This window comes from Ammospiza nelsoni, chromosome Z, assembly GCF_027579445.1.
Source record: "Ammospiza nelsoni isolate bAmmNel1 chromosome Z, bAmmNel1.pri, whole genome shotgun sequence".
In the NCBI taxonomy this organism is placed as follows: domain Eukaryota; kingdom Metazoa; phylum Chordata; class Aves; order Passeriformes; family Passerellidae; genus Ammospiza; species Ammospiza nelsoni.
In genome coordinates, this window is record NC_080669.1 from 3,888,574 (window position 1) to 3,912,331 (window position 23,758).

The following is a 23,758-nucleotide window of genomic DNA, read 5'->3' on the forward strand; positions in this document are numbered from 1 at the left end:
TTGCTGGCACCATTTTCTTGATATTGATGCAGTGAGTAAGTCCCTCCTCTTCCTAAATACCCCTATTCTGCTACTCTCCCAACTACCTAGTTATTTTACCATAAAAACAGGGACCTTTGTAGCCACTGGCTTCCACAGGAATGGGCCCAGGATTTATTTTGGTATCGTACTGGGCTGTGCATGCTAATCACTTCACAGAAGTTAGCCAGGAAAGTTGTTTTTCGGGTTCTTTTCCCAAACTGACCAGATGTTACCCTGCACTTGTGCAGAGCCTGGTAACCTGGGCCAGTCAAACCGTAAATGATATGAACCAATGAGCCATGTTATTAAAAAATGCACTTCCCTGGAAACCCCAGCACAGTGCCTGACATTTCAGGGTATGGTGCAGCTTCTTTTAGTCACAAAAGTGGGTTGAGTGAAATTTTGGCAAGTGTGTGTTTCAGACTGTGTGGATTTTAGCACCTTATGGGATTGGGTATGCTTCTTGTGAGAGTCTTCCTTAAAACAATTCTTTCCTCTAATTAGTAAATCTCATAGACCCATCCAGGCATATGGGGAGTGACTACTTAATAAAGTAACTTTACAAAAGACAGTAAAATTAGAACCTTCCCTTCTCCTTTTTAAAGCAGTAATGAAGAGTCCAATGAGTTCAGCACAGGAAAATACTCATTGAGTGAGGCAGAATGACACTAAAAATGTCTATCTGTGGAAACACGTCTATCTGTTTCTTGTTATAAAAGGAAGAAGGAGGAAAATGCATCACAGAATTACAAGCACTTAAAAAAAAGGCACAGTGAAAAATTTCTTAACAAAATGTTTAAATGCTTAGTGAGGACAAGGATGGTTGTGCAGCTAGAGCACTAACCTATGCCTGAGAAAACCCTGATTATTTGTTCTAAAATTAAAGGTGAAAAAACTCCTGGTACTTACGCTGAGAACAGTCACTACCAATCCATCCAGGGTAGCACTGACAGGATCTATCAATAGGATTACAAGTCCCATTATTGGTGCAGGTGCATATTCCAGCACAGTTCTTCCCAAATCTGCCGCTGGGACATACTGAGGAGAAATTGTCAGAATGAGAACTCCTTAGTGATCAGAACAAGATTTCATTTTCTTCATTTCAGGAGAAAACGACTAATATTTGGATTGAGAGAGGTATAAGGGTAAAAGCAAGGTATTATAAATCACAGTGGGCACAACATCCATATTCACCACTCAAACAATGCAGTTAAGAGCATAGAGGACGAAACCACTTCAAGGATGAACAGCTCTGACTGATGCACTGAGCATTCCACAACAGCAAGCATCTTGGGCGTGGCAGCCCCCGGGTGATGGAATGGGGGCTCCCCGTGGTACCTTCGTTGCAGAGGGCTCCTGTGAATCCGGGCAGGCAGTCGCACAGGCCGGTGACGTGGTGGCAGGGCCCGCTGCTGTGCACGCACTGGGGGCACGTCTGGCTGCAGCGGTGGCCGTAGAAGCCGGGCGAGCAGACTGCGGACAGAGGGGACAGGCTGTCACTGCCGGTGGCTCCGCTGCCTCCCTGCAGGCCTGGCCGGGGGCTGGCGCTGCCTGCCAGCCACAGAGGTGGCTGCTGTTATCTGAGCAGCTCGGTGATTTACGCTCCCCAAACGAGACCTGCTCCCTCTCCTCAAGGGTTTGGTGCAACTCTGGCTCATCGCCGCTTTGTTGACGTTCCATTGGATGTCAAGCCACCCTGAACTTGGATAATGTTTGGAATGCAAATTTTTTTTTTTTTTTTTTTTTTTTTTTTTTTTTTTTTTTGCCAAACAAGGACATCTTTTGAAGCCCATCTGAAGTAACAGAGAGAGAACAGTTTTATCTCCAGATGAGTAAGGCCATCTTAGACCTTGATTCCTGATGTGTTTTCTAACTTGGAATTCAAAATAGCCACAACTTCACTGGATAAAAAGCACAGATGTTTTCCAATCAGCCTTTCTTTTACAGAGTCACTCTAACTTTCAGGGAACCTGAGACCAGAAATACAGAGTTGTGCAGTTAATTGTGATGCTAAAAGCACAAGTTTCTCAAGAAGAAAAAGAAAAAAATGGGAGGAAAAAAGGCTGCTTCTCCTTCTTTGTTGATCTAATCCCTTTTGGCATTTATTTCCTGATAAATTAGAATATTAGGTAAGAGACCAAGAGAAATACCTGAACAGCTGCAATTAGCACTGACTGAACTACCTTGGAATCTTTTCAATATTTCAATTTCATTCAAGATTCAGTCTTTTAATTACACACTTGATACAACTTATATGGCCAGGATCTCTCCAGGGAGATTAACTTCTCCAAGTGAAACAGTGCCAAAAGGTCTTCCTGTTTACTGAAAAGGCAGTTTCTGACCAGGATCCAAATTATTCCTATGACCTTTGTCTTCCCAGCCTGCAGACTGTGCTTCAGAGGGGCACTGGACTGGGAGCCCCTTGTCCAGGTTAGAGGCACAGTTCCGAAACACCAGGGAACATTTTTACATGGCAGCGTTGCACTTTGGATGCACTGATTGACTGCAGGGCCCACAGAGATTAGATAGTGAGAGTAATTAGTGCTCACAGTCAGGAATGCTCAAGGAATACTAATGCCACACTGACATGGGATTTAGCAGAGCCATGACACAGCCTTCAGCTGGAAATGCTGCCATTCCTGGACTGATAGAACTTCACCTTCCTCTGGTTCTCCTTCTCCCAGCAGTGACCACTGCAGGTCATCTCCTGCCTTTTTAGCCTCTTTTGGAAGAGCCAGCAGCATCTTGGCTTGTCCTTAACCCACCTGCTTCTGGATCCTGTTTCTGGGAGACCTGCTCTGGAAACTGGGCTCCCCTCCAGTTCCAGACAAATCACATTTCTCTTCCCTGAACACCCTTCCCTCATAGCTTCAGTGATTCAAACTGAAGACAGCTGGAAAAATGTGACAAATCTTGGGAGGGCAGAGTTATTATCTACCTCCCTAATTCTGGCATGAGTTTCCTTAGTTCATCTGTATCTCTCTTTGTGAAATTTGTACTTTACCCAGACAAGTTTTTCAAAAGGAGCCATGGGTACATGTGACATTCTCTGCTTACTGTGGGGCCTGATCTCACTGACTGTTCTTACAAAACAAGTGTTGAAGCCCCAAATATTAACTAAGCTATTGGTCCCTAGCAGACAACGGGAAGGCTTTTAGTTTCTGAAACTCAAGTATGTTTTATTTACCTGTATTACAAACTTAACACTCATCAACCATGTTTGGAAATGCTTTAGAATGGAATCCCCTATGAATGTCTTGGAAAGTCATGTTCATAACAGTGCCACAGGACACACAGTGAATAAAAGGAAAGCTGTACCATAACAAGAAGAGCACTACTAGATGAAACATTTGTTCATTTCAGGTAATCCTTTTTTTTTCCTGAATATTCATGTATTTTGACAAAATGTCCAATCAAGGAGTGTTTCCTACCCTTTCAGACTGCAATTAGCAAAGCATTAGGATGTTGTGGGATATGTTTACCAAGCAACTGAGGAAGAAACAGAGATTTTTAGAGCATTTATGATGTCCTTACTTCTCTGGCAAGTGGTGCCTCGGTATCCTGGTGCACACTCACAGATGCCATCATCTGGAGAGCAGGATGCTCCATTTTTGCAGTAACAAGGCAAGGAGCAGTTTGGACCCCACTGTCCCTCAGCACACACACTGTCACAGTGAATACCTGCAACCACAAACAAACAAAACATCTGTGAAGAGCTCTTGTGCACAGTTAGGTTAAACCTTTGCTGAACTTTAAACCTGTTTATCAAAACATCACTAACATCAGGAAAGCACCACAAGATAAACCTGCCTCTCTGTTCCTGCCTTCTCCAGAACAGTGAATTTCCCTCATATTCCAGCTTTGGTGAGAGGCACATAAATGGCTTTTGCTTCCTCCATAACGGCTGTTTCAAAACAGCAGAAGGTTTTTTTTGTTTCAGATTTTATGTTTGGGAAATGCACGGCAGAAGGTACTGCAGGAACTTTTCCCTCTGAGCATTCTTTGTGTCTCATATAACTTGTGTATAATAATGGGGTGCAGGGCACGGAATGATTTCTAATTAGTGGTGAGCTGATTACTGCTCAGCCTCGTAGTGAACGGAAAAATGCAGTGCACACAAAGGGTTTCCAAACACACCACGTGAGCATTCCAAAATGCTGAGCTGCCACAGTGTTAAGGATGCTGGTCAGCCAGTGCTTTGTTTAACCTGTTTCAGTATAAAACTGATTGTAAAATGGCCACAACCTGAATCTCTACGCATAGATCCTAACACACGCCACCCATCACAATCATCCAATCACAATTTGTTTGCTGGGTTCTTTTGTTTGTTTCCTTGTCATTTTTCTTCACAATGCAGCAGCATTAAATATAATTTCCCTGCTTTTTAAGAAGCACTGTGCATGTTAAATGCCAGCAGGCACCACCGTGGAACTCAGACCCTATTGTGTCTGCAGCACTTTGCATTAACAATCAAGTTTTATTGTAATGCCTCCACTGAATGAACCCTCCACTAAGGGAAAAGTGGACTGGATCCAACCACAACCATGTCTTGCTTTGTAAGTATTTCCAGCAAAATATGCCACAGGTTCAATGGCTGCCAGGGTCCTAAAAAAAGCAAAACAGTTTTACATGTGACAAGGAAAAAAAAATCTTTTAACTTTGAACCCACTGCTTGTAAAAATACCGAGAAATAATTACATGGTTTGCTGATAGATCAGACTAAGAGGTGATTCCTCATCACCCCCAGCATGTGCCTCGCAAAGCTGCCCATATCTAAAAACCAACCCTCTAATTAGAGGAAAGGTACAAATCCAGACTCTTGAACTGTTTTTCTCTGCAGGACAATCAACAGACTGAAGAGTCAAATATGTGTTTCAACAGATTGCACCAACCTGTGCCAGCACAACAGAACAACACCTGCCTTTAAAAATTCAGATACTGACAGACGGTACCCAGGCCACCTCGAAGCCCTAACTGCACCATGGTCATCAGCACTGACCTAAAACAAACCTATTATCAGAAAATGAAAGGCTGCTTGCATCACTCCTTTTTCACTTTCTGCCTGCCCAGACAGTGTCTGCCGTTCTCCTGTCTCCATCTACATTTGAGAGGCAGTGCTGACTTGGTTCTCAGCAGCCTATTTCAAACTTTTCATCAACTCATTTAAGCAAATTAAAGAGAGAGGTTTGACTTTGATAGATGCTGATGCACAAGGGCAGTTTTGACATCACTGCACTTAATTCCTTTTTTCCCCCCACAAACAAGACCACTTCTTCCAGCTGCTGCTTTTCCTGGTGCTCCCAAATTCGAGAATGTGGTCTCCAAGTCTGTGCAAGCACAGGCAGAGCCCCTCAGAGGGTTATCTGCCCTATCCCACATAGCTGCACTGGGTGCACCCTGCTGCAGAAAAGCCATTTTTCACAGCATCAATGGGTGTCAGCAGCGCCCAGTGTATAATGGTCACTATTAACAAGCCCGTGGTTGCCAAGAGCTACCAAAGTGCATTATCTGAGATTATGTAGACCAGTGACATACAATAACACCAGGCTCAATTATACTGCCTTGATCTGTGCACAGAGGATGCTTTATGACAGCGGAGTGTCCGAGGGTGATGCGGGCACGCTGGGATGGGGAAGACAATGGGTCCCATGCTGCACAGAGCCACGGGGCTTAAAACAGACAAAAAATACCACTAAAAACTAAAAAAGGGGGAAAAAAGGCTCCTTCAGTACATGTCAGGGAAAAACACCCCTTAGGGAAACTGAAAAAACCTGCTTTTTATCTCCCACTCTCATCCCTTACGAGGAGGTGAAGAATGGCATCATTCTACTTGGCAAATAAACAGTGTGCACTAAATGTCACCGGGTAACAGTGATGACAACGTAACACACTGAAAGACTGCTGACAACTACTCTGTTTCACTGTAATTTTATTATATTCACTCTTGATCATTAGGAAAATCAGTTTTACTCCTCTTGAGTGTAAAGAACCAATGCAGCAAGGCCAAAATCATTTAGTTATTTGCTGCATCTCTACTTATTAAAATAGTTTTCAGTTTCACTATTTTTTTATTATTCACAAGGCACTTAAAAATAACAAGTTGAGCTTCATATCTTATGGTTGTAAAAACCAACTGTGTATTTTTGAGAAAGAAGAGGTCAGAAATATTAAAGGGATTTAAAAAAATTAAAAATTAATTTCCAAAGTGATGCTTTTAATGAAATTTCAGCAAAGAAAGCTATGCTTTGATAGAAAAGCCAGAAATTATTCAGGAAAAAAAAAAAGCATTTTTACCAGAACTTGCAAAGCAGGATTAGACTCACTTTTCACAACAGTGTTACCAACTGGTTGATGACTGCCACAGTTTCGTGCAAGTATTAATCTCTGACACAATAAAATTGTTTCTATTAAGTTTTCATGTTGGTTCTGATACTGATAAGGATATCTGAGAAAATGTTTTTGCCAGAGCTATGGACAAAGAGCTCTTTGATGGCCTTCACAAGTTGCTAGGCAATAGCTGAATGGTCATGATAAACTTCAGCTAAGCTGCTCTGAAGAAATGCTCGTGCATTTAATGCCCAGTGCTTTATGCTGGGGGCCTCACATCCCAATCAGCATTCCCCCAGCATTCGTAATTGCATGAATGAAGTGAAGAATTCTTCAGGGATACCACTCCTTCTGCCCATGCTAGCAGAGCATTTGCACACTCCCCATGCTGTATTTTTAAGCTGAGACTCCGTGATCCACCCGAGTCACATCAACAAAGAGCTGGTTTGTTTTAGCACTTGAAGTGGGGGGGGGAGGGAAATTACCAATTATTTCTTATTATCTTCCAATTTACTATTGGAGTAAGTGCTGTTTTACACCTTACTATGTTTCCATTAGTCTGAGAAAAGGTTACCCAAACTTTACGAAGAATATTTTTTTTGTGAAGAACTTTTATTTGCTGTGCAATTTATGTTAATACACATGGAACTTTCCAGTATAACCCCTCAGCATTAAAAACTATTTATATACTGGTGTACTTCCCATGTGCCAGTGCAAAACTGGATATGTAGCAGCCCAAAGTAAAGAAGGAACAAGACTTTCAAAAGCTGGAGGAAGCCTGATGTCATTAAAGCTCATGATGCTTTCTCATTATGGTCCAAGTGCTTGCCCTTCATTTTTGAAAAAAACCTGACATTTCTGTTAAAGGCAGCTGCCACTTCTGATGGTGGGAATTACTTTCCTAATTTCTCTGTCAAATAATGGGCAGCCCAAAGAAAGGGAGGTGGTGAAAAATGTCACAGGCACTATTTCAAAGTACCCTCACTGTCTTTGAGGGAGGGTGGTACCTTACTCCACTGCTGCAGGTAGCCAGAGGAATTAATTTAAGTGTCTCAAATTGAGGAGGTAATGAGAGGATCAGAGTTTTTTCTGCAGAAGTTCAGACTTCAGCTGCTTCCCTGCAGCAGCAGGAGAGCCATGGCTGGAAATTTTGGTCAGAAGCCAGCTAGAAAAGGCTGTCAACAAGGACATCTGACTTTAAAGGCAGAAATCCTTATCTGCAAATTTTAGTAGCAGAATCCCTTTTGAGGTATTGGGAGTATCCTTCTGAAGGCCACACTCTTGCTGCATACTGTTACCCACTCCAGAGGTGCTCTTCTTTTCATCTATCAATCCCTATGTAGCCACCAGCAAATGAGACTTCTCCCTTTTTCAACTTCTTCTAGGCAGAAAACAGGTACATCTAATCAGTGATTTAAAGCTATTTTTTTTTTCTAAAAGGGTGGGATTTCTTCCACATAAAAATCCACGACAGCGCTCAGAGAACAGACACACGGACACAGCGAAACCCAGATGTAGGGTGGAACCAAAACTCTTACTGGAGAATTCCTCTCCCCAAGCTTGAAAAGCAAATTTGTAATTTATCATGGGAGAGTGCTCAGAAGTAATTTCATTTTTCAGCTCACTGAGTATTCCTCCCAATGGGGCCTCATCCTTCAGCAGGCCAGGTGGAACTGGTGGCAATGGAGGGAAAGTTATGTTTTACAAGAGAATCTTGGCTTGGGTGCACTGGTGCTACAGCAGCAGCTCATTTTTGCTGCAAAGGTGAGACAGAACCCTTCCAATTCTGTTTTTTTTTGCTTTGTAGGACAGGGAAAAATGCATACTCATGGAAAGCTGAGGGTGAAGGCAGAGCTGCAGACCTGGGCGTTTCCACCAGCAGGGTGAGTGTCAGATGTCAGACCTCCCCTTCATAATCCAGCAACAAATGTGCCTCTCAGAAATACTGTCAGGGGCACATGGAAGGACACAGAAACAACACATCTGGTGATGGGTGAGCTGAGTAATGCCAGCAGGTGTCCAGCAAAGAAAAAGTCACCGACACCCCTCCTGCTGCAGCCTGTGGGTGAATGCTCTGCCCGCTGGTGAAATGTGGGCTGGTATTACTGCATCTGTCTTTTCCACAAACCACTGCCATTGTTTTGGTACCAGATAGCAGACTGGTGGTATTTCATAATCCCTGGCATCACATAGCCTTTAAATCGATTTTGAGAGTAACAAGTGTGGCGCCACCCTGACGTGACGTCTCCTCGCAAACGCAAAGGTGCTGCAGCAGGGGCAGCAGAGCAGTGGTGTCTGATCAGGAACACCCACATCACTGCAATTACACCAATAAACTGTCTGGAGGGAAAAAGCTTTTGCCATTTTAACTAATTAATCATATTGCTTTACTTAATTGATTAATGCTTTAATGCGAAACCTCTGTTTGCAAGAATATGAGTTCCCTAATCTTTCAGGAAATTTGGCAGAAATTTATTTTGACAGCTGTTTGCAGAACAGATAAGATTAAGGGATGAAACTATCATGGTGCTTGCTGGTTTGCTTGTTGAGAGAAGTATTGGATATACCTTTATAGTGGAAGTTACCCAAAAGTTTTGGTATAATTTAATAGGAGAATTATCATTAACTATCAGGAGAGTATATTTTCTGTGTGTTTCTTCTGTTTTCCATTTTAATATTTCTTACTCTTTTCCACTCTCTGGTTACTGAGAAATGAAAAAGAACTTTCCCTCCAAATGAAAAAGAAGTTATTTATAAGATACAGTGAAAATGTCAAGGGATGAGGGAGTTTGGGGCAGACATCATGCTCTGTGTGGGCGGACGTTTCTCATTTGTGCCATCCTGTCATGTGGCTCCTGGAACGTGACGGAATGGTCAGGCTGCCAGGAAAAAAACATCACCCTTAACTCTTCCTTCCCTAAGCAGAACTGAGCTGCTGCAGAGGGAAAACACTCTGCAAACTGCAAAAGAGCACAGGATTTCTAACAGGGGTCCTGTAAACCTAAATCGCTTTTGTTTAGCATGAAACAGAACCCCAATGAAAACCAGCAACCCCAAATAAAAACAGAGATCTAATGAAAGTCAATTTTAACTGTTTCTTGACTCTTTTAACCCAATAATAGTGTTAAAACTATTTTAACAAAAAATAGCTGCGTCGAAAACTGAACTTTTACTCCTATGCAGAACCTAATAAGGAGAACACCCTGAGCATGCTCAAAAAGTAACTGAAAAACTCCTTAACAAAACCAGACCTTAGAGCATCTCAGTGCTGAGCAGTGGGCAGCTGAGGCCAAGCCCTCGTGCCAACACCAGCAGCCCAGAGCTCCCTCACACCCCAAGGTCACCAACCCTCCCTCCCATGCAGCGCTTCCTGCTCCCCAGCCTTTTGGGACAGCTGTGTAGTCACTCCTTCATCTGCTCCTAAAGAGTTACATAAACTGTTCCCTCTGATGGAATTCCCTGGGGGAAGTGCAGATAGCTGTTCTGCCCACAGGGCTGAGGAAAATGCTGCGTTTAAAGCACCTTCTTGGAAAGTCTGTGTTATTTTGGTGGCATCAGAATGTTTTGGGAAGTTCACCTGGGCGTCATGGATTTATTTGTGCTTAAAACCAAAAGATACTCACAAGTTCACATTTTTAAGCTTCTTTAGTATGTATTTATTTTTAAAACTGTTCAACATCAATGATTTTAAGCAACTAAATCCCTCATTTGGGTTAGAGAAGCATTAAACCAACCCAAAATCTGGTTTTCCCTCTCTTTGTTTTTCAACTAGGTAGGTAACACTACCCACCCAAAACTAGTATATCTGTAAGTCTGATGGTTCCTTTCACAAATCCAACACCAAAAACAAACAAACAAAAAAAAAAAAAAAGGCCAAGCCACAGAATTCTGTCATTTTAGAAGCTCCTGTATTTTCCACACAACCTCCACCTGCTTCTCCACACAACCCTATGCACAACCTCCCTCCTTAATCCTACAATCTTCTGCTATTCCTGCAATGCACTGTTACAGCAGAGCTATTTGAGAGCCCTTTCCTGAAGCATTCACTCCTTTTTTTTTAATCATTCCAAATATAAGCATCTGCACAAAGCCTGGATTCCTCTCTGGGTATTGCTCTGACATGTGAAGTGTGGGAGGAGGATTTTTTTTTTCCAGACACTGAGTATAAAGTGAGCTATGCTGTGGATGTTGTAAAGTGTGTCTAGACATCACCAACATGTCAAAACTAGTCTGTCACACACATGCTGTTCTGGTGACATCATCCAGGGATGGGGGGGCTCCATTTTATCAATAATAAGGCCTCAAGTCTCTTTCTTGTGAAGTATTTTTCCTTCTAAGAACAAAGGCGAAGTAAGATTTCACTACAAAAAATATATATATTATGTCTTTATCTTATTATATATTATATAATCTACATTATTGATACATTATGCTTTCCCATACCTGAATCCAAGCATAGTCAAGGTGCACCTGAAGCCTCTGTCACACCCGGGGTTAGTTATATCACACTGGCCAGGTAATTCTTATAGCATGTTATAAAAAATGCTGCTAGATTTTTAATCTAGCCTTTCAAAACTGCCCGTTTTAACCTGGATCCATTCATTAACACATTTTGACCTTGATTGTCCGTCTCAATTTTAGAAGACTTACAGGATGTACTTCAAGCTGTGCCCTTAGGACTTGTGAACCTACGTGCACCATTAAGGATCAGCAACTCTTCCCATGTTTTTATGGTGGGTATTCTGTGATTAATACATTTAGTAATTTATGAGATCACATTTTCAGCAGATTCAAATGTAACTTTGTGGAAATGTGTCCAAACACACACACAATTACCTGAAAACTACCTGAAAGTCAAGGACATTGACATCATAACAAAATAAACACAAAGTAGTGTCAGGAAAAACAGCAATAGCTGGTATAAGGCTAATAGTATTTTTTTGTAATTCACTCAGGTAGCTTCTACTATTTTCTGCACTCCTCAGGCATCTGAGTGGCTGATGCAAATCACACTGCAGACTGTGGGAAGAACTCAAAGAATTCCTGCCTCAGTTAGGTGAGTGCTGGCTCTTAAAGCTCCTCTCACTCACACTAACAAGAAATGGTGAGACAGCCTTCTCAAAGAGAAAATAAACAGAAAAAATGAGTAAACAACAGAGAGGTTTGGTTTTCCAGAGCAAAGCAGGAGCTTTTCATGTGCCTGTGTATCTGCATCCCCTAGAGATTTCCACTTCCTACCCCCAGTAATCATAAAAGTCATGTTCATCTGAACAGAAAGTAGAAAAAACAGCAGGTAAGCTGTAATCAGCTACGGTTAATCAACCTGAATAGCAGACACCAAGTATTATGTACTTCAAACAAGATGCTGGCAATCCATCCACAGAGCTAGGAAGAAAGAGCATAGAAAAATAAAGGTTTGGGAAAAAAACAATAGTAAGACTGTACCTATCTACCCGAGGAGATTATAAGCTCACCTCTACCTACTTTGTCTAAAAGCACCATAAATAAAAAGAAAACAATTCTATTATGAACCTACATAATCAGTTAGGCCAAACATTAGTTTACAGAAGAGTGGAAAATGTCTGAAATCACAAATAAAATACAAATCACTGATTTTCAGAGCACAAACATGCTTTGCTCATTTAAGGTTTGGTTTTCATGCTGACTTCTCATTATTAAATGGAAGAAGCCCACACAGACAGGTGATGTGAGACCTGTGTGATCCTTGCAACATTGCAGCATCACAGAGAGGCAGCTGCAACACTCCAAGAGGGGCAAACTTACAGTGTTAATAAAACTTTACAGAAGATCAAAGAGCTCTTCCAAATTTAAAGCTTAGAAATCCTTGTGAGACCTAAAACTCCCTCCTAGAGATAAAGGGAACATTTCGTGATAGCTGCCTTTCTGCATAGTCCCAGGTTTTCAAAAAAAAACCAAACAATCTTGCTCTCCACTAGCAAGAGGGTGCAACAACAAAAATTTGGTGAATGATTCCACTGACAATAGTCCTTGAAATCTTATTGTAAAAAAAAAAAAAATTGTGAGAAAATTTTGTAGAGGACAAAGTATCTGCAGAGAAACTTAAAAAGGGTTGAGACACTGAAATGGCAGCACAGCTGTCTTGGTTTGAGACAAGTTAGGAGGCTGACAAGTCGGGACAATGGTTTGTTCTCTTCTTGGCTGCCTGAACAAAGCCTCCTGAGCTCCTGTACATGATGCTTTACCCCCAAGCTGCCACAACAACCATGGATATTTACAGCTCATCACCACTTTTGTAAGGAATTGTGTAGCGGAGGTGCCCAAGCTTTAAAGTTCTCCCTTTCCATTCCCAGTTTTGTGCAGATCACACTGGAAAACTTCCCCTCCTCTGAGTCACAAGAGCAGCACAGCGGCTACAGAGCGGGGAGCTCTTTGCCATTGCAGCCTCACCAACTCCTCCTTTTCCCCCAAAGCCAGGTGCCCCTGCGGGGGGGGAGCTCTGTTTCTGTGCTCCCCAGGTGTGTGTGTGTACCTGACCATCTGACCAGGTGTGCTCCCCAGGTGTGTGTGTGTGTACCTGACCATCTGACCAGGTGTGCTCCCCAGGTGTGTGTGTGTGTACCTGACCATCTGACCAGGTGTGCTCCCCAGGTGTGTGTGTGTACCTGACCATCTGACCAGGTGTGCTCCCCAGGTGTGTGTGTGTGTACCTGACCATCTGACCAGGTGTGCTCCCCAGGTGTGTGTGTGTACCTGACCATCCCGGGAGGCAGCGGCAGTAGCCCGTGGTGGGGTGGCAGCCGTCGGCGTGGCTGCAGTCGCAGCGCTCGGCGCAGCCCAGGCCGTAGGTACCATCCTGTGGCAACAGAGAACACAACAGCCCGCAGGTGAGGGCAGCTGGCAGCCAGAGCAGAGACAAGGCAGGGTCAGCCCGGCCTCGACGAGCAGCCACGGACCTCTCCTGAATCCCCGGGCTGTTAATAATGGAAAATGTTTGCGGCGTTTGGATCGTGTCAGCATCCTTCGCTTTCGTTCTTTCGTTAAAGGGGGGAAGATAAAGAATGAATTATGCGCTCTTGAAAAATACCAGACTAAAGGAATTAAGTCTCCCTTCTGCATCAGACTCTGAGATCTCTGCTTAAGGGTCAAAATGGGTACCACACAGAGGTTTAATTTTAAAGAAAATGAGTGAAACCCATTAAATTACGAGATACCTTCAGTGTGAGGTTCACTGCATAAATAAAGCAAACTATCACTTTCTTTTAATTAGAAACAATTCTCTTGATTAAAAACATTTCTCTCTGCACTACAACGAATACTCCATCAAAAAGAGATAATCTTTGGCTGTGGAACAGTGCACAAAATGAAACTTTATTTTTACCTATGCAACATTTTTTGAACCAACAAGAGATGAAAGTCACAAGTTGAATCACTCTGTTGGTGTATTTCTTTTTTCATGGGAAACATCTAAACATTTGAATTTGCTTTTCTTGCTGCTTCCATGGAAGCTGGCATACAGATTTGTGGATAATTTCACACTAAATCAACCCAAGAAACTAAGAAGAGCAGATTCTTTACAATCTCCAAACAAGGAAAAGTATAGAAGTCAATTGATCTTGAATAAAAAGTGGCAGAACAAAATTTTAAAAAAGAGCATGGGAAAAAAGCCAGTATAATTTACAGTAATACTTCAGGGTTACCCACAGCAAAGGCAAAAAAGGGAAAAAAATCATGTCAGGTTTAAACCCCAATAATTTACATTCAAAGCTAAAAATTAGTGTCAGTCACATTAAAAATACGAATAAAATCTATATGAAAATTAATCTGCTGTTCTTTGATGTTCATGCATACATTTCAACCGAGTGCCACAGGATTTAGCTATTCAACTGCCAGTCTTTCAAGTCTAAAGTAGAACAAAATCTTACATTACTTCAGTGTAAGGAGCCTTTCACTCATCTCAACAATACATTTTTACATACAGAAAAAGAAAAGATTAAGCGTTTCCTTTGCATATAATCAGATTTGGAATGAAAGGAAATCCTCAAATATGCTGTTGAAAAGCAGTATTTTTAGCCTGCTATGTACTTGGACTGAAGTCCAAACTGTAGTTCAAATCTGGAACAACAATCTGAGCAGTGATAATAATGTTCTGAAGTTACCGAAACAAATTGAAATACACCGATTTAAATAAAGTCTCTGCTCAGACATGAAAAACATTTTAGACAACTGGAAGTACTTGAACTATTTTTTAATAAATTATTATATTTATTATTATTTGAATAAACAATTTCTGTTTATTCCCCTGCTCTGGAATTTTGAAGCAGAATTTGCATTTGAAATAGGTAAATGCTTATGGACATTGTTTGATACAGATGCAGAGAGGGAGACGAAGACAGTGAGCTTGGGCATGCTGAGTTATCTGATACAGAAAAAGTTTGGGATAGTGATGCAATTGCTCTGAAATGATACATGTATTTTTTAAATGTCAGTTTTGGAAGAGCTAATGCAGCTTGGGAGGTCTCATCAGAATCAGGCACTAAGTGACAAACAAAGCTGCTTGAGGAAACAGAAAGATCAGTCTTCTGATGGAGATACATTGCTGGAAACAGTGCACACAGGTGGTACTGCCAGCAGCTTTCCAGAATATATTGCATTTTCTTTGCCACTTTACTCACTACAGGAGTGCTTCATGTTAAAACCAAAAGCAGAGACCCAAAAAATCACTCCTGAGCGTTCCTAGTGCAGTTCAGCAGAAAAAAATTTCATTTTAAATGAGGTGATTTCCAGTTTTCTGCTGTAGTTCAGCTACTCTCATCATGTCATTGCTCAGTAGAGCTTGTCCAAACTGAAAGAAGCTTAAATGTGATATTTACAGGGTGTGTGCTCCCTTCAGGTGATTCCTTTGTAGTTATATCAAACCAACAACCTGCTCTGCGGATATATTGCAAAAGTTAACAACTGACAGGGGAAGGGAAAAGAAGGGCAAAGAGCAATTTATTTTAATAATTAGTTTTGTTAAAAGTTTCCCAGAAAATTGATGTCCATCACTGAAAACAGTGGACCCTGGAAAAACCCACTTTTTATAAAATACTTCTTTTCAGTGTATAAAATATAAGTGAAACCAGTTACACAATAAAACAAATCCACTTGGAAATTTAAGATTTAAAAACTTCTGATATTATGTATTTGAATTAATGTATTTTATTTCCCCAAAACTGCAGATTACAAGGTGGAAGAGAACTGATAAGGAGCATTCCATTGTCCTCACAATGATTTCTGATTTTCCAAAGTCTGGGAGAGAGCAAAAGCCAAAGCTCCAGTAGAAAAAGGAAGACCTGTGATGGAACTGGTGGTAAGAGTAGCTTCTCACTTTTGACTGAGAAGGAATAAAAATTCTTTGTTCATATTGTAACACAGACATAAGGAAAAAAGTAGTTAAAATGAGATTATTTGATTTGGGGTGTATTTTTTGCATTTTTCTCTAATTATTTACACTTAAAAGTAGCAGTTTGATAGCATTTGATGAAGAAATGCTAGAAGAATTTTTAGTGCCAGTGCCCCATCCTGTGTGGTCCAAAGAGACTCATCCCCATGGAGACAAAGAATGGCAGATGCCCCTCCCTGCCCAATACTCTCCCACAAAAAACTCAAAATTCAGAGGAATTATTAAACTACCTGGCACGGGAGCTCACATTTCTCTCCCCTCCATCCCGGGGCACAGGTACAGGTTCCATCCAGAGCATTGCAAGCCCCTCCATTGAGACACTGGCAGGTCAGGTTACAGCCCAGTCCCCACGTGCCACTGGGGCAATTTATGGAGCAATCCACACCATGCCAACCTGACAAAAATAAAAGGGATTAAAGTCAGAAATTAACCAGGTTTTCCCCCATTCCTCTCAGAGGATGTTTCATGTCTCTGAGATGGGCAGTACTGGGGTAAAATTCACTGCAGGATTTATCAGCTGCTTTAGCTGAGGGCCTGTCCAGGTTGGAACAAAGGTGTTCAAGGGCACCTTGTAACATCTGTGCACAGCACACATCTGCAGATGCGTGCCAACAAGCAAAAGAGACTGATGGAAGATCTGAAATGGAAATAGAGACACCTTGACACTTCACTGAGAAGCTCTAAACTACAGTGAGAGTGTTAAGGTGTAGCCTGGAAACAATTAGGAATATTTTCCCTACGCTCAAGCCGCTACTTTCATAATTGTTCCACCAACATTCAACTCAGACAGTCCTGTAATATGGTTTTAACATGTATCTAACAAAAAAAAAAAAAAAAAAAAGTATTGCATAAATTGGAAAATTGGATCCTTTGAGGAAACACAGAAGACCTTTTAGAGAATTTCTGTATACTTCTCCCCAAATACAAAAAGAAATGTAATGGAAAATAGCCGTAAAATGCAGCATTCACCACTGATCATGCCCAATACCAATGGTTTGCAGACTGGATAGACTGGGATGTGAATAGATTTTTTAAAATGTGATCATCCATCAGATTCAAGAGGAACAGTGTGAGGCAGTCAGTCACATATTACCATCACCAGTGACACAGGCCAAGTTTCTAATTTTGTACCTTGTTTACAGTAAGTGGAGGGAAAAATAATTCTGCACTGAGACTGATCAATAGGCTATGCAAAACACATGCACAGCAATCAGGCTGCCTCGTGCTTCATTGGTAACTTCAAATTCAGGGGTCATTTCAGGAAAAAATGTATTTTTTGTAATTTGACTAGGAAATTGAGTCACTCTCCCTCAGCTGTCTTCCCAGGATTTATTACCTTCCTTTGTTTACATGACAGGTACCTAGGTTCGGTTTAATTTTACTTTTTGCTGTCCTCTTTCACTGTAGTGTGATTAAAACTGCATGGGGACCAGGAACATAGGATTCTGCATTGCAAGGAATATTTTTATCCTCATCAGCTAGCTGCTTTGCAGTATCAACCTGAACAGGGTTAAAGCAGCCACACTGTCTCTGGAAAGAGCAGAAGTTCTACATTTGCTGCGTAACTGATCTAACAGTGTCAGTCTCTGAAAAGTTTAGTGGATATTTGTCTAGCAAACTCTGTTTAGATGGGATATTGGGGATTAGAAATTGTTCCCTGGCAGGGTGGGCAGGCCCTGGCCCTGTGGCTGCCCCTGCATCCCTGGCAGTGCCCAAGGCCAGGTTGGACATTGGGACAGTGGGAGGTGTCCCTGCCATGGCTGGGGGTGGAACAAAATGATCTTTCAGGTCCCTTCCAACCCAAACTGTTACCAAATCCTCCAAAATCCTTGTTACAATTAAACCCCTCTAGCACTGTTCTGTGTCAGCAAATTAGGCATTGGTTTTTACCTGGTCAGGCTCTGTGTGTGTGTGTGTTGCTGACAAAATTCTGGCCTCCACACAGACGCAGACACAAAACTTTTTCACTTATTTATCCATTTTTAGCAAACAAAGAAATTATTATTCATTGGTTCTAAATTACGTAATTCTCTTTCATTACATAGCATTCTGTCCTCTATTGGTAATAGATTCCTCACTTCTCAGGCTAATTAATCTGTATTTTTTACTCTTTTTATTATCTTTTGCACAGGTAGGGAGCTTCCAATACACATATATGGAGTCTTAGTTATCTTGCTGTCTTCCTCATCTTCTGGTTTCTGCAAAATGTATTTGTAGCCCATAAATTCTGCACTTCTCGTACTCATTTTAAACAACACATCTCTCTCTCTCTCTCTCTCTCTCTCTCTCTCTCTCTCTCTCTCTCTCTCTCTCCTCCCCCAGGCTTTGTTCATTGAAGCATGTCAAAATTAGCCAAGGAAAACATCAAGTTTCAGTAACTCTTCCCAAGTCTTCCCACAACAGCTGCTTATGACAAACTTTGCTGAATTGTGGCTAAAAGGGATTCAAAACTAACACACTGCTTATAGTCAACATACGGATTATGATTAATTAAAAACACGTTATTAAAACTTAATGAAAACCATTAATTAAAAACAAATACGAAAGTTATGTAATTCCAATTCCAAAACCGTTCTGGGATTCCATTTGATTTTGATTAGGAATGCTGACATCAGATAAAGGGTACACCCCACAGACCTCCTGACAGAGCAGAGAACAAGTTTTCTTCCCATTTTCCTTGTTTTCACCTCCCAGAGCAGCAGAAGCATCAAGTGTCTGCTTCTCATTAAGTTTCCTCTTCTCTGCTTCAAAAACCCAATTTAATTTTTACAGTTACAGGGAAATGAAACCCATCTGAGGAGACACTTACCTGCTTTGCAGGCACAAGAGCCATCCACAGGTGAGCAGGTGGCCCCATTCTTGCAGCTGCACACGGAGGAGCAGTTCACTCCATATGTCCCAGGGAGACAAGGGGTACCACAAGATGCACCCTGAATTATAAAAGAAGAGTCTAAAAAGAGCCTAAAAACCAACTGAGGAGTCTCAGAAAATACAACTGACTCAAGTGATACAAAAGCCAGCAAAAATACAGCCCATGCATGTCCCAGGCTGTCACTAAATTTTCTTTAATTTAGGGGTGAGGGACACTCTTCATGCTTTTGAAGTATTTTAAAGTTATTTTCAGTAAGTGTTAGTTTTCTGTTGTTTGCTCTGAGAGCTCAAGTCACATAGCACCTGGTTAGATTTGGATCAGGGGACAATAATAGAAAAGCTCTTTATGAAGTCAAAACACAGTAAGAAAGAAGTCTAATGGTAAATTATGTGAGTATGTAAAATATTTTTAAGAGCTAATTTGGCTGACGTTTTCAGTTATTACTTTCACAAGAACAGTCATACTGTAAAATGTTAGATTAGCATCCAAAGCACATGTAACAGCAAATGTGTGTAAAAGTTGCAGAATAATCTGTCCTGAAGTATAAAAAGAAGTGCTTTTGGCTGGAGTTTCTGTGGATGGAGCGTGAGGAGTTGATGACTGAAACCCATCGTTCCTGCCTTTACTTACACCTCAACAGCACGCCCTCAACATCTTATAAAGCAAGTAACTTCCCTTTCTGATAATACCTTTATTTTAGCAGTGAGACCCGACCAGAAATGCTGATTTTTCAGAATCCTACAGCACAAGCTGTGCCACCCAAACACCCTCACTTCCCTTGTACCGCAGCGGAGGAGAAAGGGACGGGGTGGCGCCCTGCAGAATCTGCTGCCCAAGCTGTGGGATGTGCAAGTGAGACCCTTTTACCTCGAAGCCAGGGGCGCAGGTGCAGGTGCCGGTGACGCTGTCGCAGTCGGCCCCGTTGTGGCAGCTGCAGATCTGCTGGCACGCCTCCCCGTAGAAACCCGGCGAGCACGTCTCGTTGCAGTACAGCCCAGCCCAGCCTGGCTTGCAGGAGCACTCCCCAGACATGGGGTGACAGCTGAAGTGAAGGTTGACTCAGTAATTCGGGACTACGTGTGGCATAAGTATTGCTTTCTCTACATAAGACCCAAAAAAACCCCCAAAAAACCCCAAAAAAACCCCCAAAAAACCCTCAAGCCCTCCCCCCCAAAAAACCCAAAAACCAAAACAACCCCCCAAAACCCAAACAAACAAACAAATAACAAAAAAAAAAAAAAAAAAAAAAAAAAAACCAAAACAAGAAGAAGCCCGGCGAGCATGATTTGTTGCAGTACAGCCCAGCCCAGCCTGGCTTGCAGGAGCACTCCCCAGACATGGGGTGACAGCTGAAGTGAAGGTTGACTCAGTAATTCAGGACTACATGTGGCATAAGTATTGTCTTCTCTACATAAGACCAAAAAAAACCCCAAACAAAATCCCCAACCCCCCCAAAAAACCCCCCAAAACCAAACCAACCCAAACAAACAAACAAAAAAACGAAACAAAAACCAAAAAAAACCCAAAACAAAACACCCAAACCCCCCGCCTCGTTGGAGATGAGTTGTGTGAAGGGCCTTGCGTGAGATGATTTTACTTCCCACAACACAATTTGGTGTATTTATATAAAAATATGTTCCAATTAAAATGGGAAATGCAACATTATGCAACATACAGACATTTTGGGATGAGATGGAAAGAAATAAAGGGTGCAATTTTTCTCTGTTTGAGCAGAAACCTCGCTGAAACACAGTTTTTACCATAAGACAGATGTCCATGGATACAAATACTAAGAGGATCAAACCATTAAATTACTCAACATTTATTGTTAGATTCCCACTCTGACAGGACCATTTTCCTAACCCTGCAGAAGCTCAGCAGCATACTGTCCGAGAAACATGATCAAGCAGAAAAATAGCATGGCAGCATCCAACAGGAAATAAAACCACAGCACCCCATCAGCCAAGCAAGAACCTTCTCTTCATTAAGCCAGTTTGGAAGAGGATGACTGAGAACGGCAAAAAAACCCCCAGCCCTGGGCAGAAGCCAGCTATAGCATGAGGGCAGTGACCTTTGGGCAGCATCTCCCCTCTGTGCTGGCCATACCTGGTGGCAGAGCAGCTGCCCCATACCTGGAACAGCAGTTCCATTGAAGGGCCACGCAGGCAGCTGCTGCCTGGGAACACATGGACATCATCAGCTGTGCAAGGATATACGGGCTGGGAGAGGGGACACAATGGGCTGCTCTGTAGCACTCTGGCAGACAAAGCATTTGCTTAATTCTCACCAAAGGAAAGCCTCAGTATCCAAATCCAGTGTATTTACAATGGGAAGACTGTTTGGAGATATTTGCCTCCCACTGATTGAAGTGAAGCTCCTTTACGAGTGCTGGAAGGACCAAAAAAAAAAAAAAAAAAGAAAAAGAAAAAAAAAAAAAAAACCAGAAAAGCCTTCCTCCAGACAAATTAAATGACCCATGACAAGAGCCTGGTTTTGCAAGACTTGCTGACTTTGTGTGTGGGGGTGTATTGGAAACTGAGTATTTTTCTGACCTTTTGAAAGTCTGAAAAAATACCTGCTGCACGTTTATAACATTACAACAACAATCTCTGAAAGAGACGCAGTGTAACGTGGGAACACAACATTACTTACAACTGCTTTTGGACTTGAGGGCTGCTCTTGTCCAAGGAAGAGTTTAAAATTGCTGAAAACAACCATTGCTAATCAGGGAAGGCAAAAGGATTGTGACAGTTGGAACATCACCATGTATTCTGCTTTCTGCATATTTAATGCACACACTATGGCACCATAAAAATTTGTGGGTCTCCAGAATATTAAAATACCTTTGACAGTGTTGACATAAAGTAGGAGGAAAGGCCTTTTCATACAGAAATGGTTCAAAACTCATGGTGCTCAGACTGAACAGACCAGGTTATTTGTTAGTAATGTGCATACCAGCCATGAAACAAGATGAAATGGAGATATTCTCATATAAAACACGGGCAAAACTAAGAAGTAACACGATGCAGCAAGATAATCAAGTTTGTCTCCTATCCTAAATTCCTGCAGGACCCCAGAGCTCTCACTACTGGAAGAATACAGAGCAGGGAAGATTTAAAAAAAAAAAAAATCAATTCACAACTAGATAATTGTTAGGGTAAGAACCAGAATATATTCATGACATAAATTCAGCAGCATGGGCACCTTACAACAAAAATCCCGGCGCTCACGGAATCCTGTGAATTCCCTGTTGGAAGTGTGGTTTGTTGTTGGGCTTTTTTCCTTTTTTCCCCCTCGCAGGACATGAGGGAGCCCTGGGTATGAGGCAGAGGCATTGATGTTCTGTGCCCCCAGTGAGTGTCACCCAGGCGCCCTTGCCCACGTATTGACCGGCGCTGAAATTAGCACTCCATGATTTGCAATTAGATGCAGGAGGCCAGAGCACTTCTGGAGGCTTTGGATGGGTTCTCACGCAGTTACCTTAATTGGCAATAATGTCTAAATGTTAAGGTAGGGATATAAAGAGATGCTGGGAGATACTGGCAATATAGCCTATTTTATTCCTGGTTGTCTGTTCACACTTTCTGGAAATACAACCCCACTCTGTACAGAGACAAAAATAAATTATTGTGGGCACTTCATATTATATATTTGAAGGATTTAGGTGAAAATAATTATTTTTATATGCTTAATTTATGTGTTTTGCTTTCAAAGTATCCAACCAAATTATGTAGTACTCTAAAAAATAAGTATAAACATAAATATGAATAAGCACAAAATTTCCATTAAAAGCTTTTGCACCTGTACATACAGGCCCATTATAAAAATGGAAATGTAAAAAGCCATAATCTTTACTTTAAAAATAGAGCCAAACTACATGAACCAAACATGAATTCCACCAATAAAACTACATGGGTATCTCAGAAAGGGCATGAGACAAGAAAAAAAAAAACCCACTAGTGCTCATGTCATGAATAAATCTTAATTGCAGGCTGAACTGCACCAAGGGTGCTGGTACAAGAAGGTCTTTACCTGTTGCTGTCCTCTGGGCCCCTCAAACAGATTAAAATCTCTCAAGTATAGCTATTTCTATGCTCCACAGAGCATTTAATAAAGGCTGCTGGTAGGACCAAGAGCAAGGAAGGGCTTGCCTTTCATCTGCAGGAGCTGCCATCAACCAACAGCAGCAGCAAAATTTCTACAGCTCAGCCTACCCTAAATGCAAATAATGAATTACTGTCAGACCTGGTTTTTTCCCAATCATAAAACAGTAATAAAAACACAGAATGTGCATTATCCAACTGTGTATGTGGAGATGTATGCGAAGAACACATACTTGTATTCTGGAACTTAGGTACAGCTTCTTTAGAGCAGTATTTTTTGGAGCTAAGCATATTTTTAAAAAATTAACGTTTCTGTTCATTTCTGTATTGATTAATACCAATAACCTAGAGCTCTAAGCCTAACAACAGCTCCTCTTTGAGGATATCTAAATCATTGATCACACCCAGATGACAAAAGCTGTTATGGTATCAAGGGCCCCCAAACAAAACCCCAGACCTACAGACACAGAAAGTTTATTTGCAGAAGGAATTCCACCCCTTTTTTATTTTTTGCATGCCCTGAGATTCCTTTTCTGCTAAATGAATTAGTGCACTGCCTGTGGCAGGCAAGCAGAGGGCAGAGGGTATTCCCTGACATGATTAAAGAGCTGCCTCGTGGCTGACTGACATCAAGAAGCGAGGACAACCAGGCACAACTGGCTTCTGAAAACATTTTCAAAAGCTTCAAGTGCCCACAGGGAGTTTTGTCTTCTACATCATTACCTTTATTCCTGATATTTATGGTCTTGGGCACATCCTGACCCAAAGGGAAGGAACTTACACATATGTAAAATGTTCTTGGGAAGCAATGAAAATATTTGTTTTTCTCACACATCATGATGTTCTGGCAAATATGCTCCAGCACCTTCAGGGCTGTTAAGTGCCTTTGGATTTCTCATTCAGAGGGGGAAATGTCCAAAAAAAAAAAAAAGACCAGCCAAATGCTGTTTACTTGTGAACATTTGTGATCTGATTTGACCACGAGCTGTCTCCTCCAGTGGTATACATGAA

The 23,758-nt window shown here is 41.7% G+C and overlaps 1 protein-coding gene across 1 annotated transcript in view; it reads right to left on the reverse strand.

The window, feature by feature from the left end:
- Positions 1-23,758, reverse strand: part of MEGF10 (multiple EGF like domains 10) — a 67,685-nt gene that overhangs the window by 14,763 nt on the left and 29,164 nt on the right. Inside the window, exons 9-15 of the mRNA XM_059492773.1 lie at positions 19,512-19,686; positions 18,582-18,702; positions 16,003-16,166; positions 13,081-13,183; positions 3,556-3,702; positions 1,360-1,494; positions 931-1,059 (exon numbers count right to left, since the gene is read on the reverse strand). Of these exons, the coding sequence (XP_059348756.1) occupies positions 931-1,059; positions 1,360-1,494; positions 3,556-3,702; positions 13,081-13,183; positions 16,003-16,166; positions 18,582-18,702; positions 19,512-19,686 (974 nt within the window). The remainder of the gene's footprint in view (positions 1-930; positions 1,060-1,359; positions 1,495-3,555; positions 3,703-13,080; positions 13,184-16,002; positions 16,167-18,581; positions 18,703-19,511; positions 19,687-23,758) is intronic.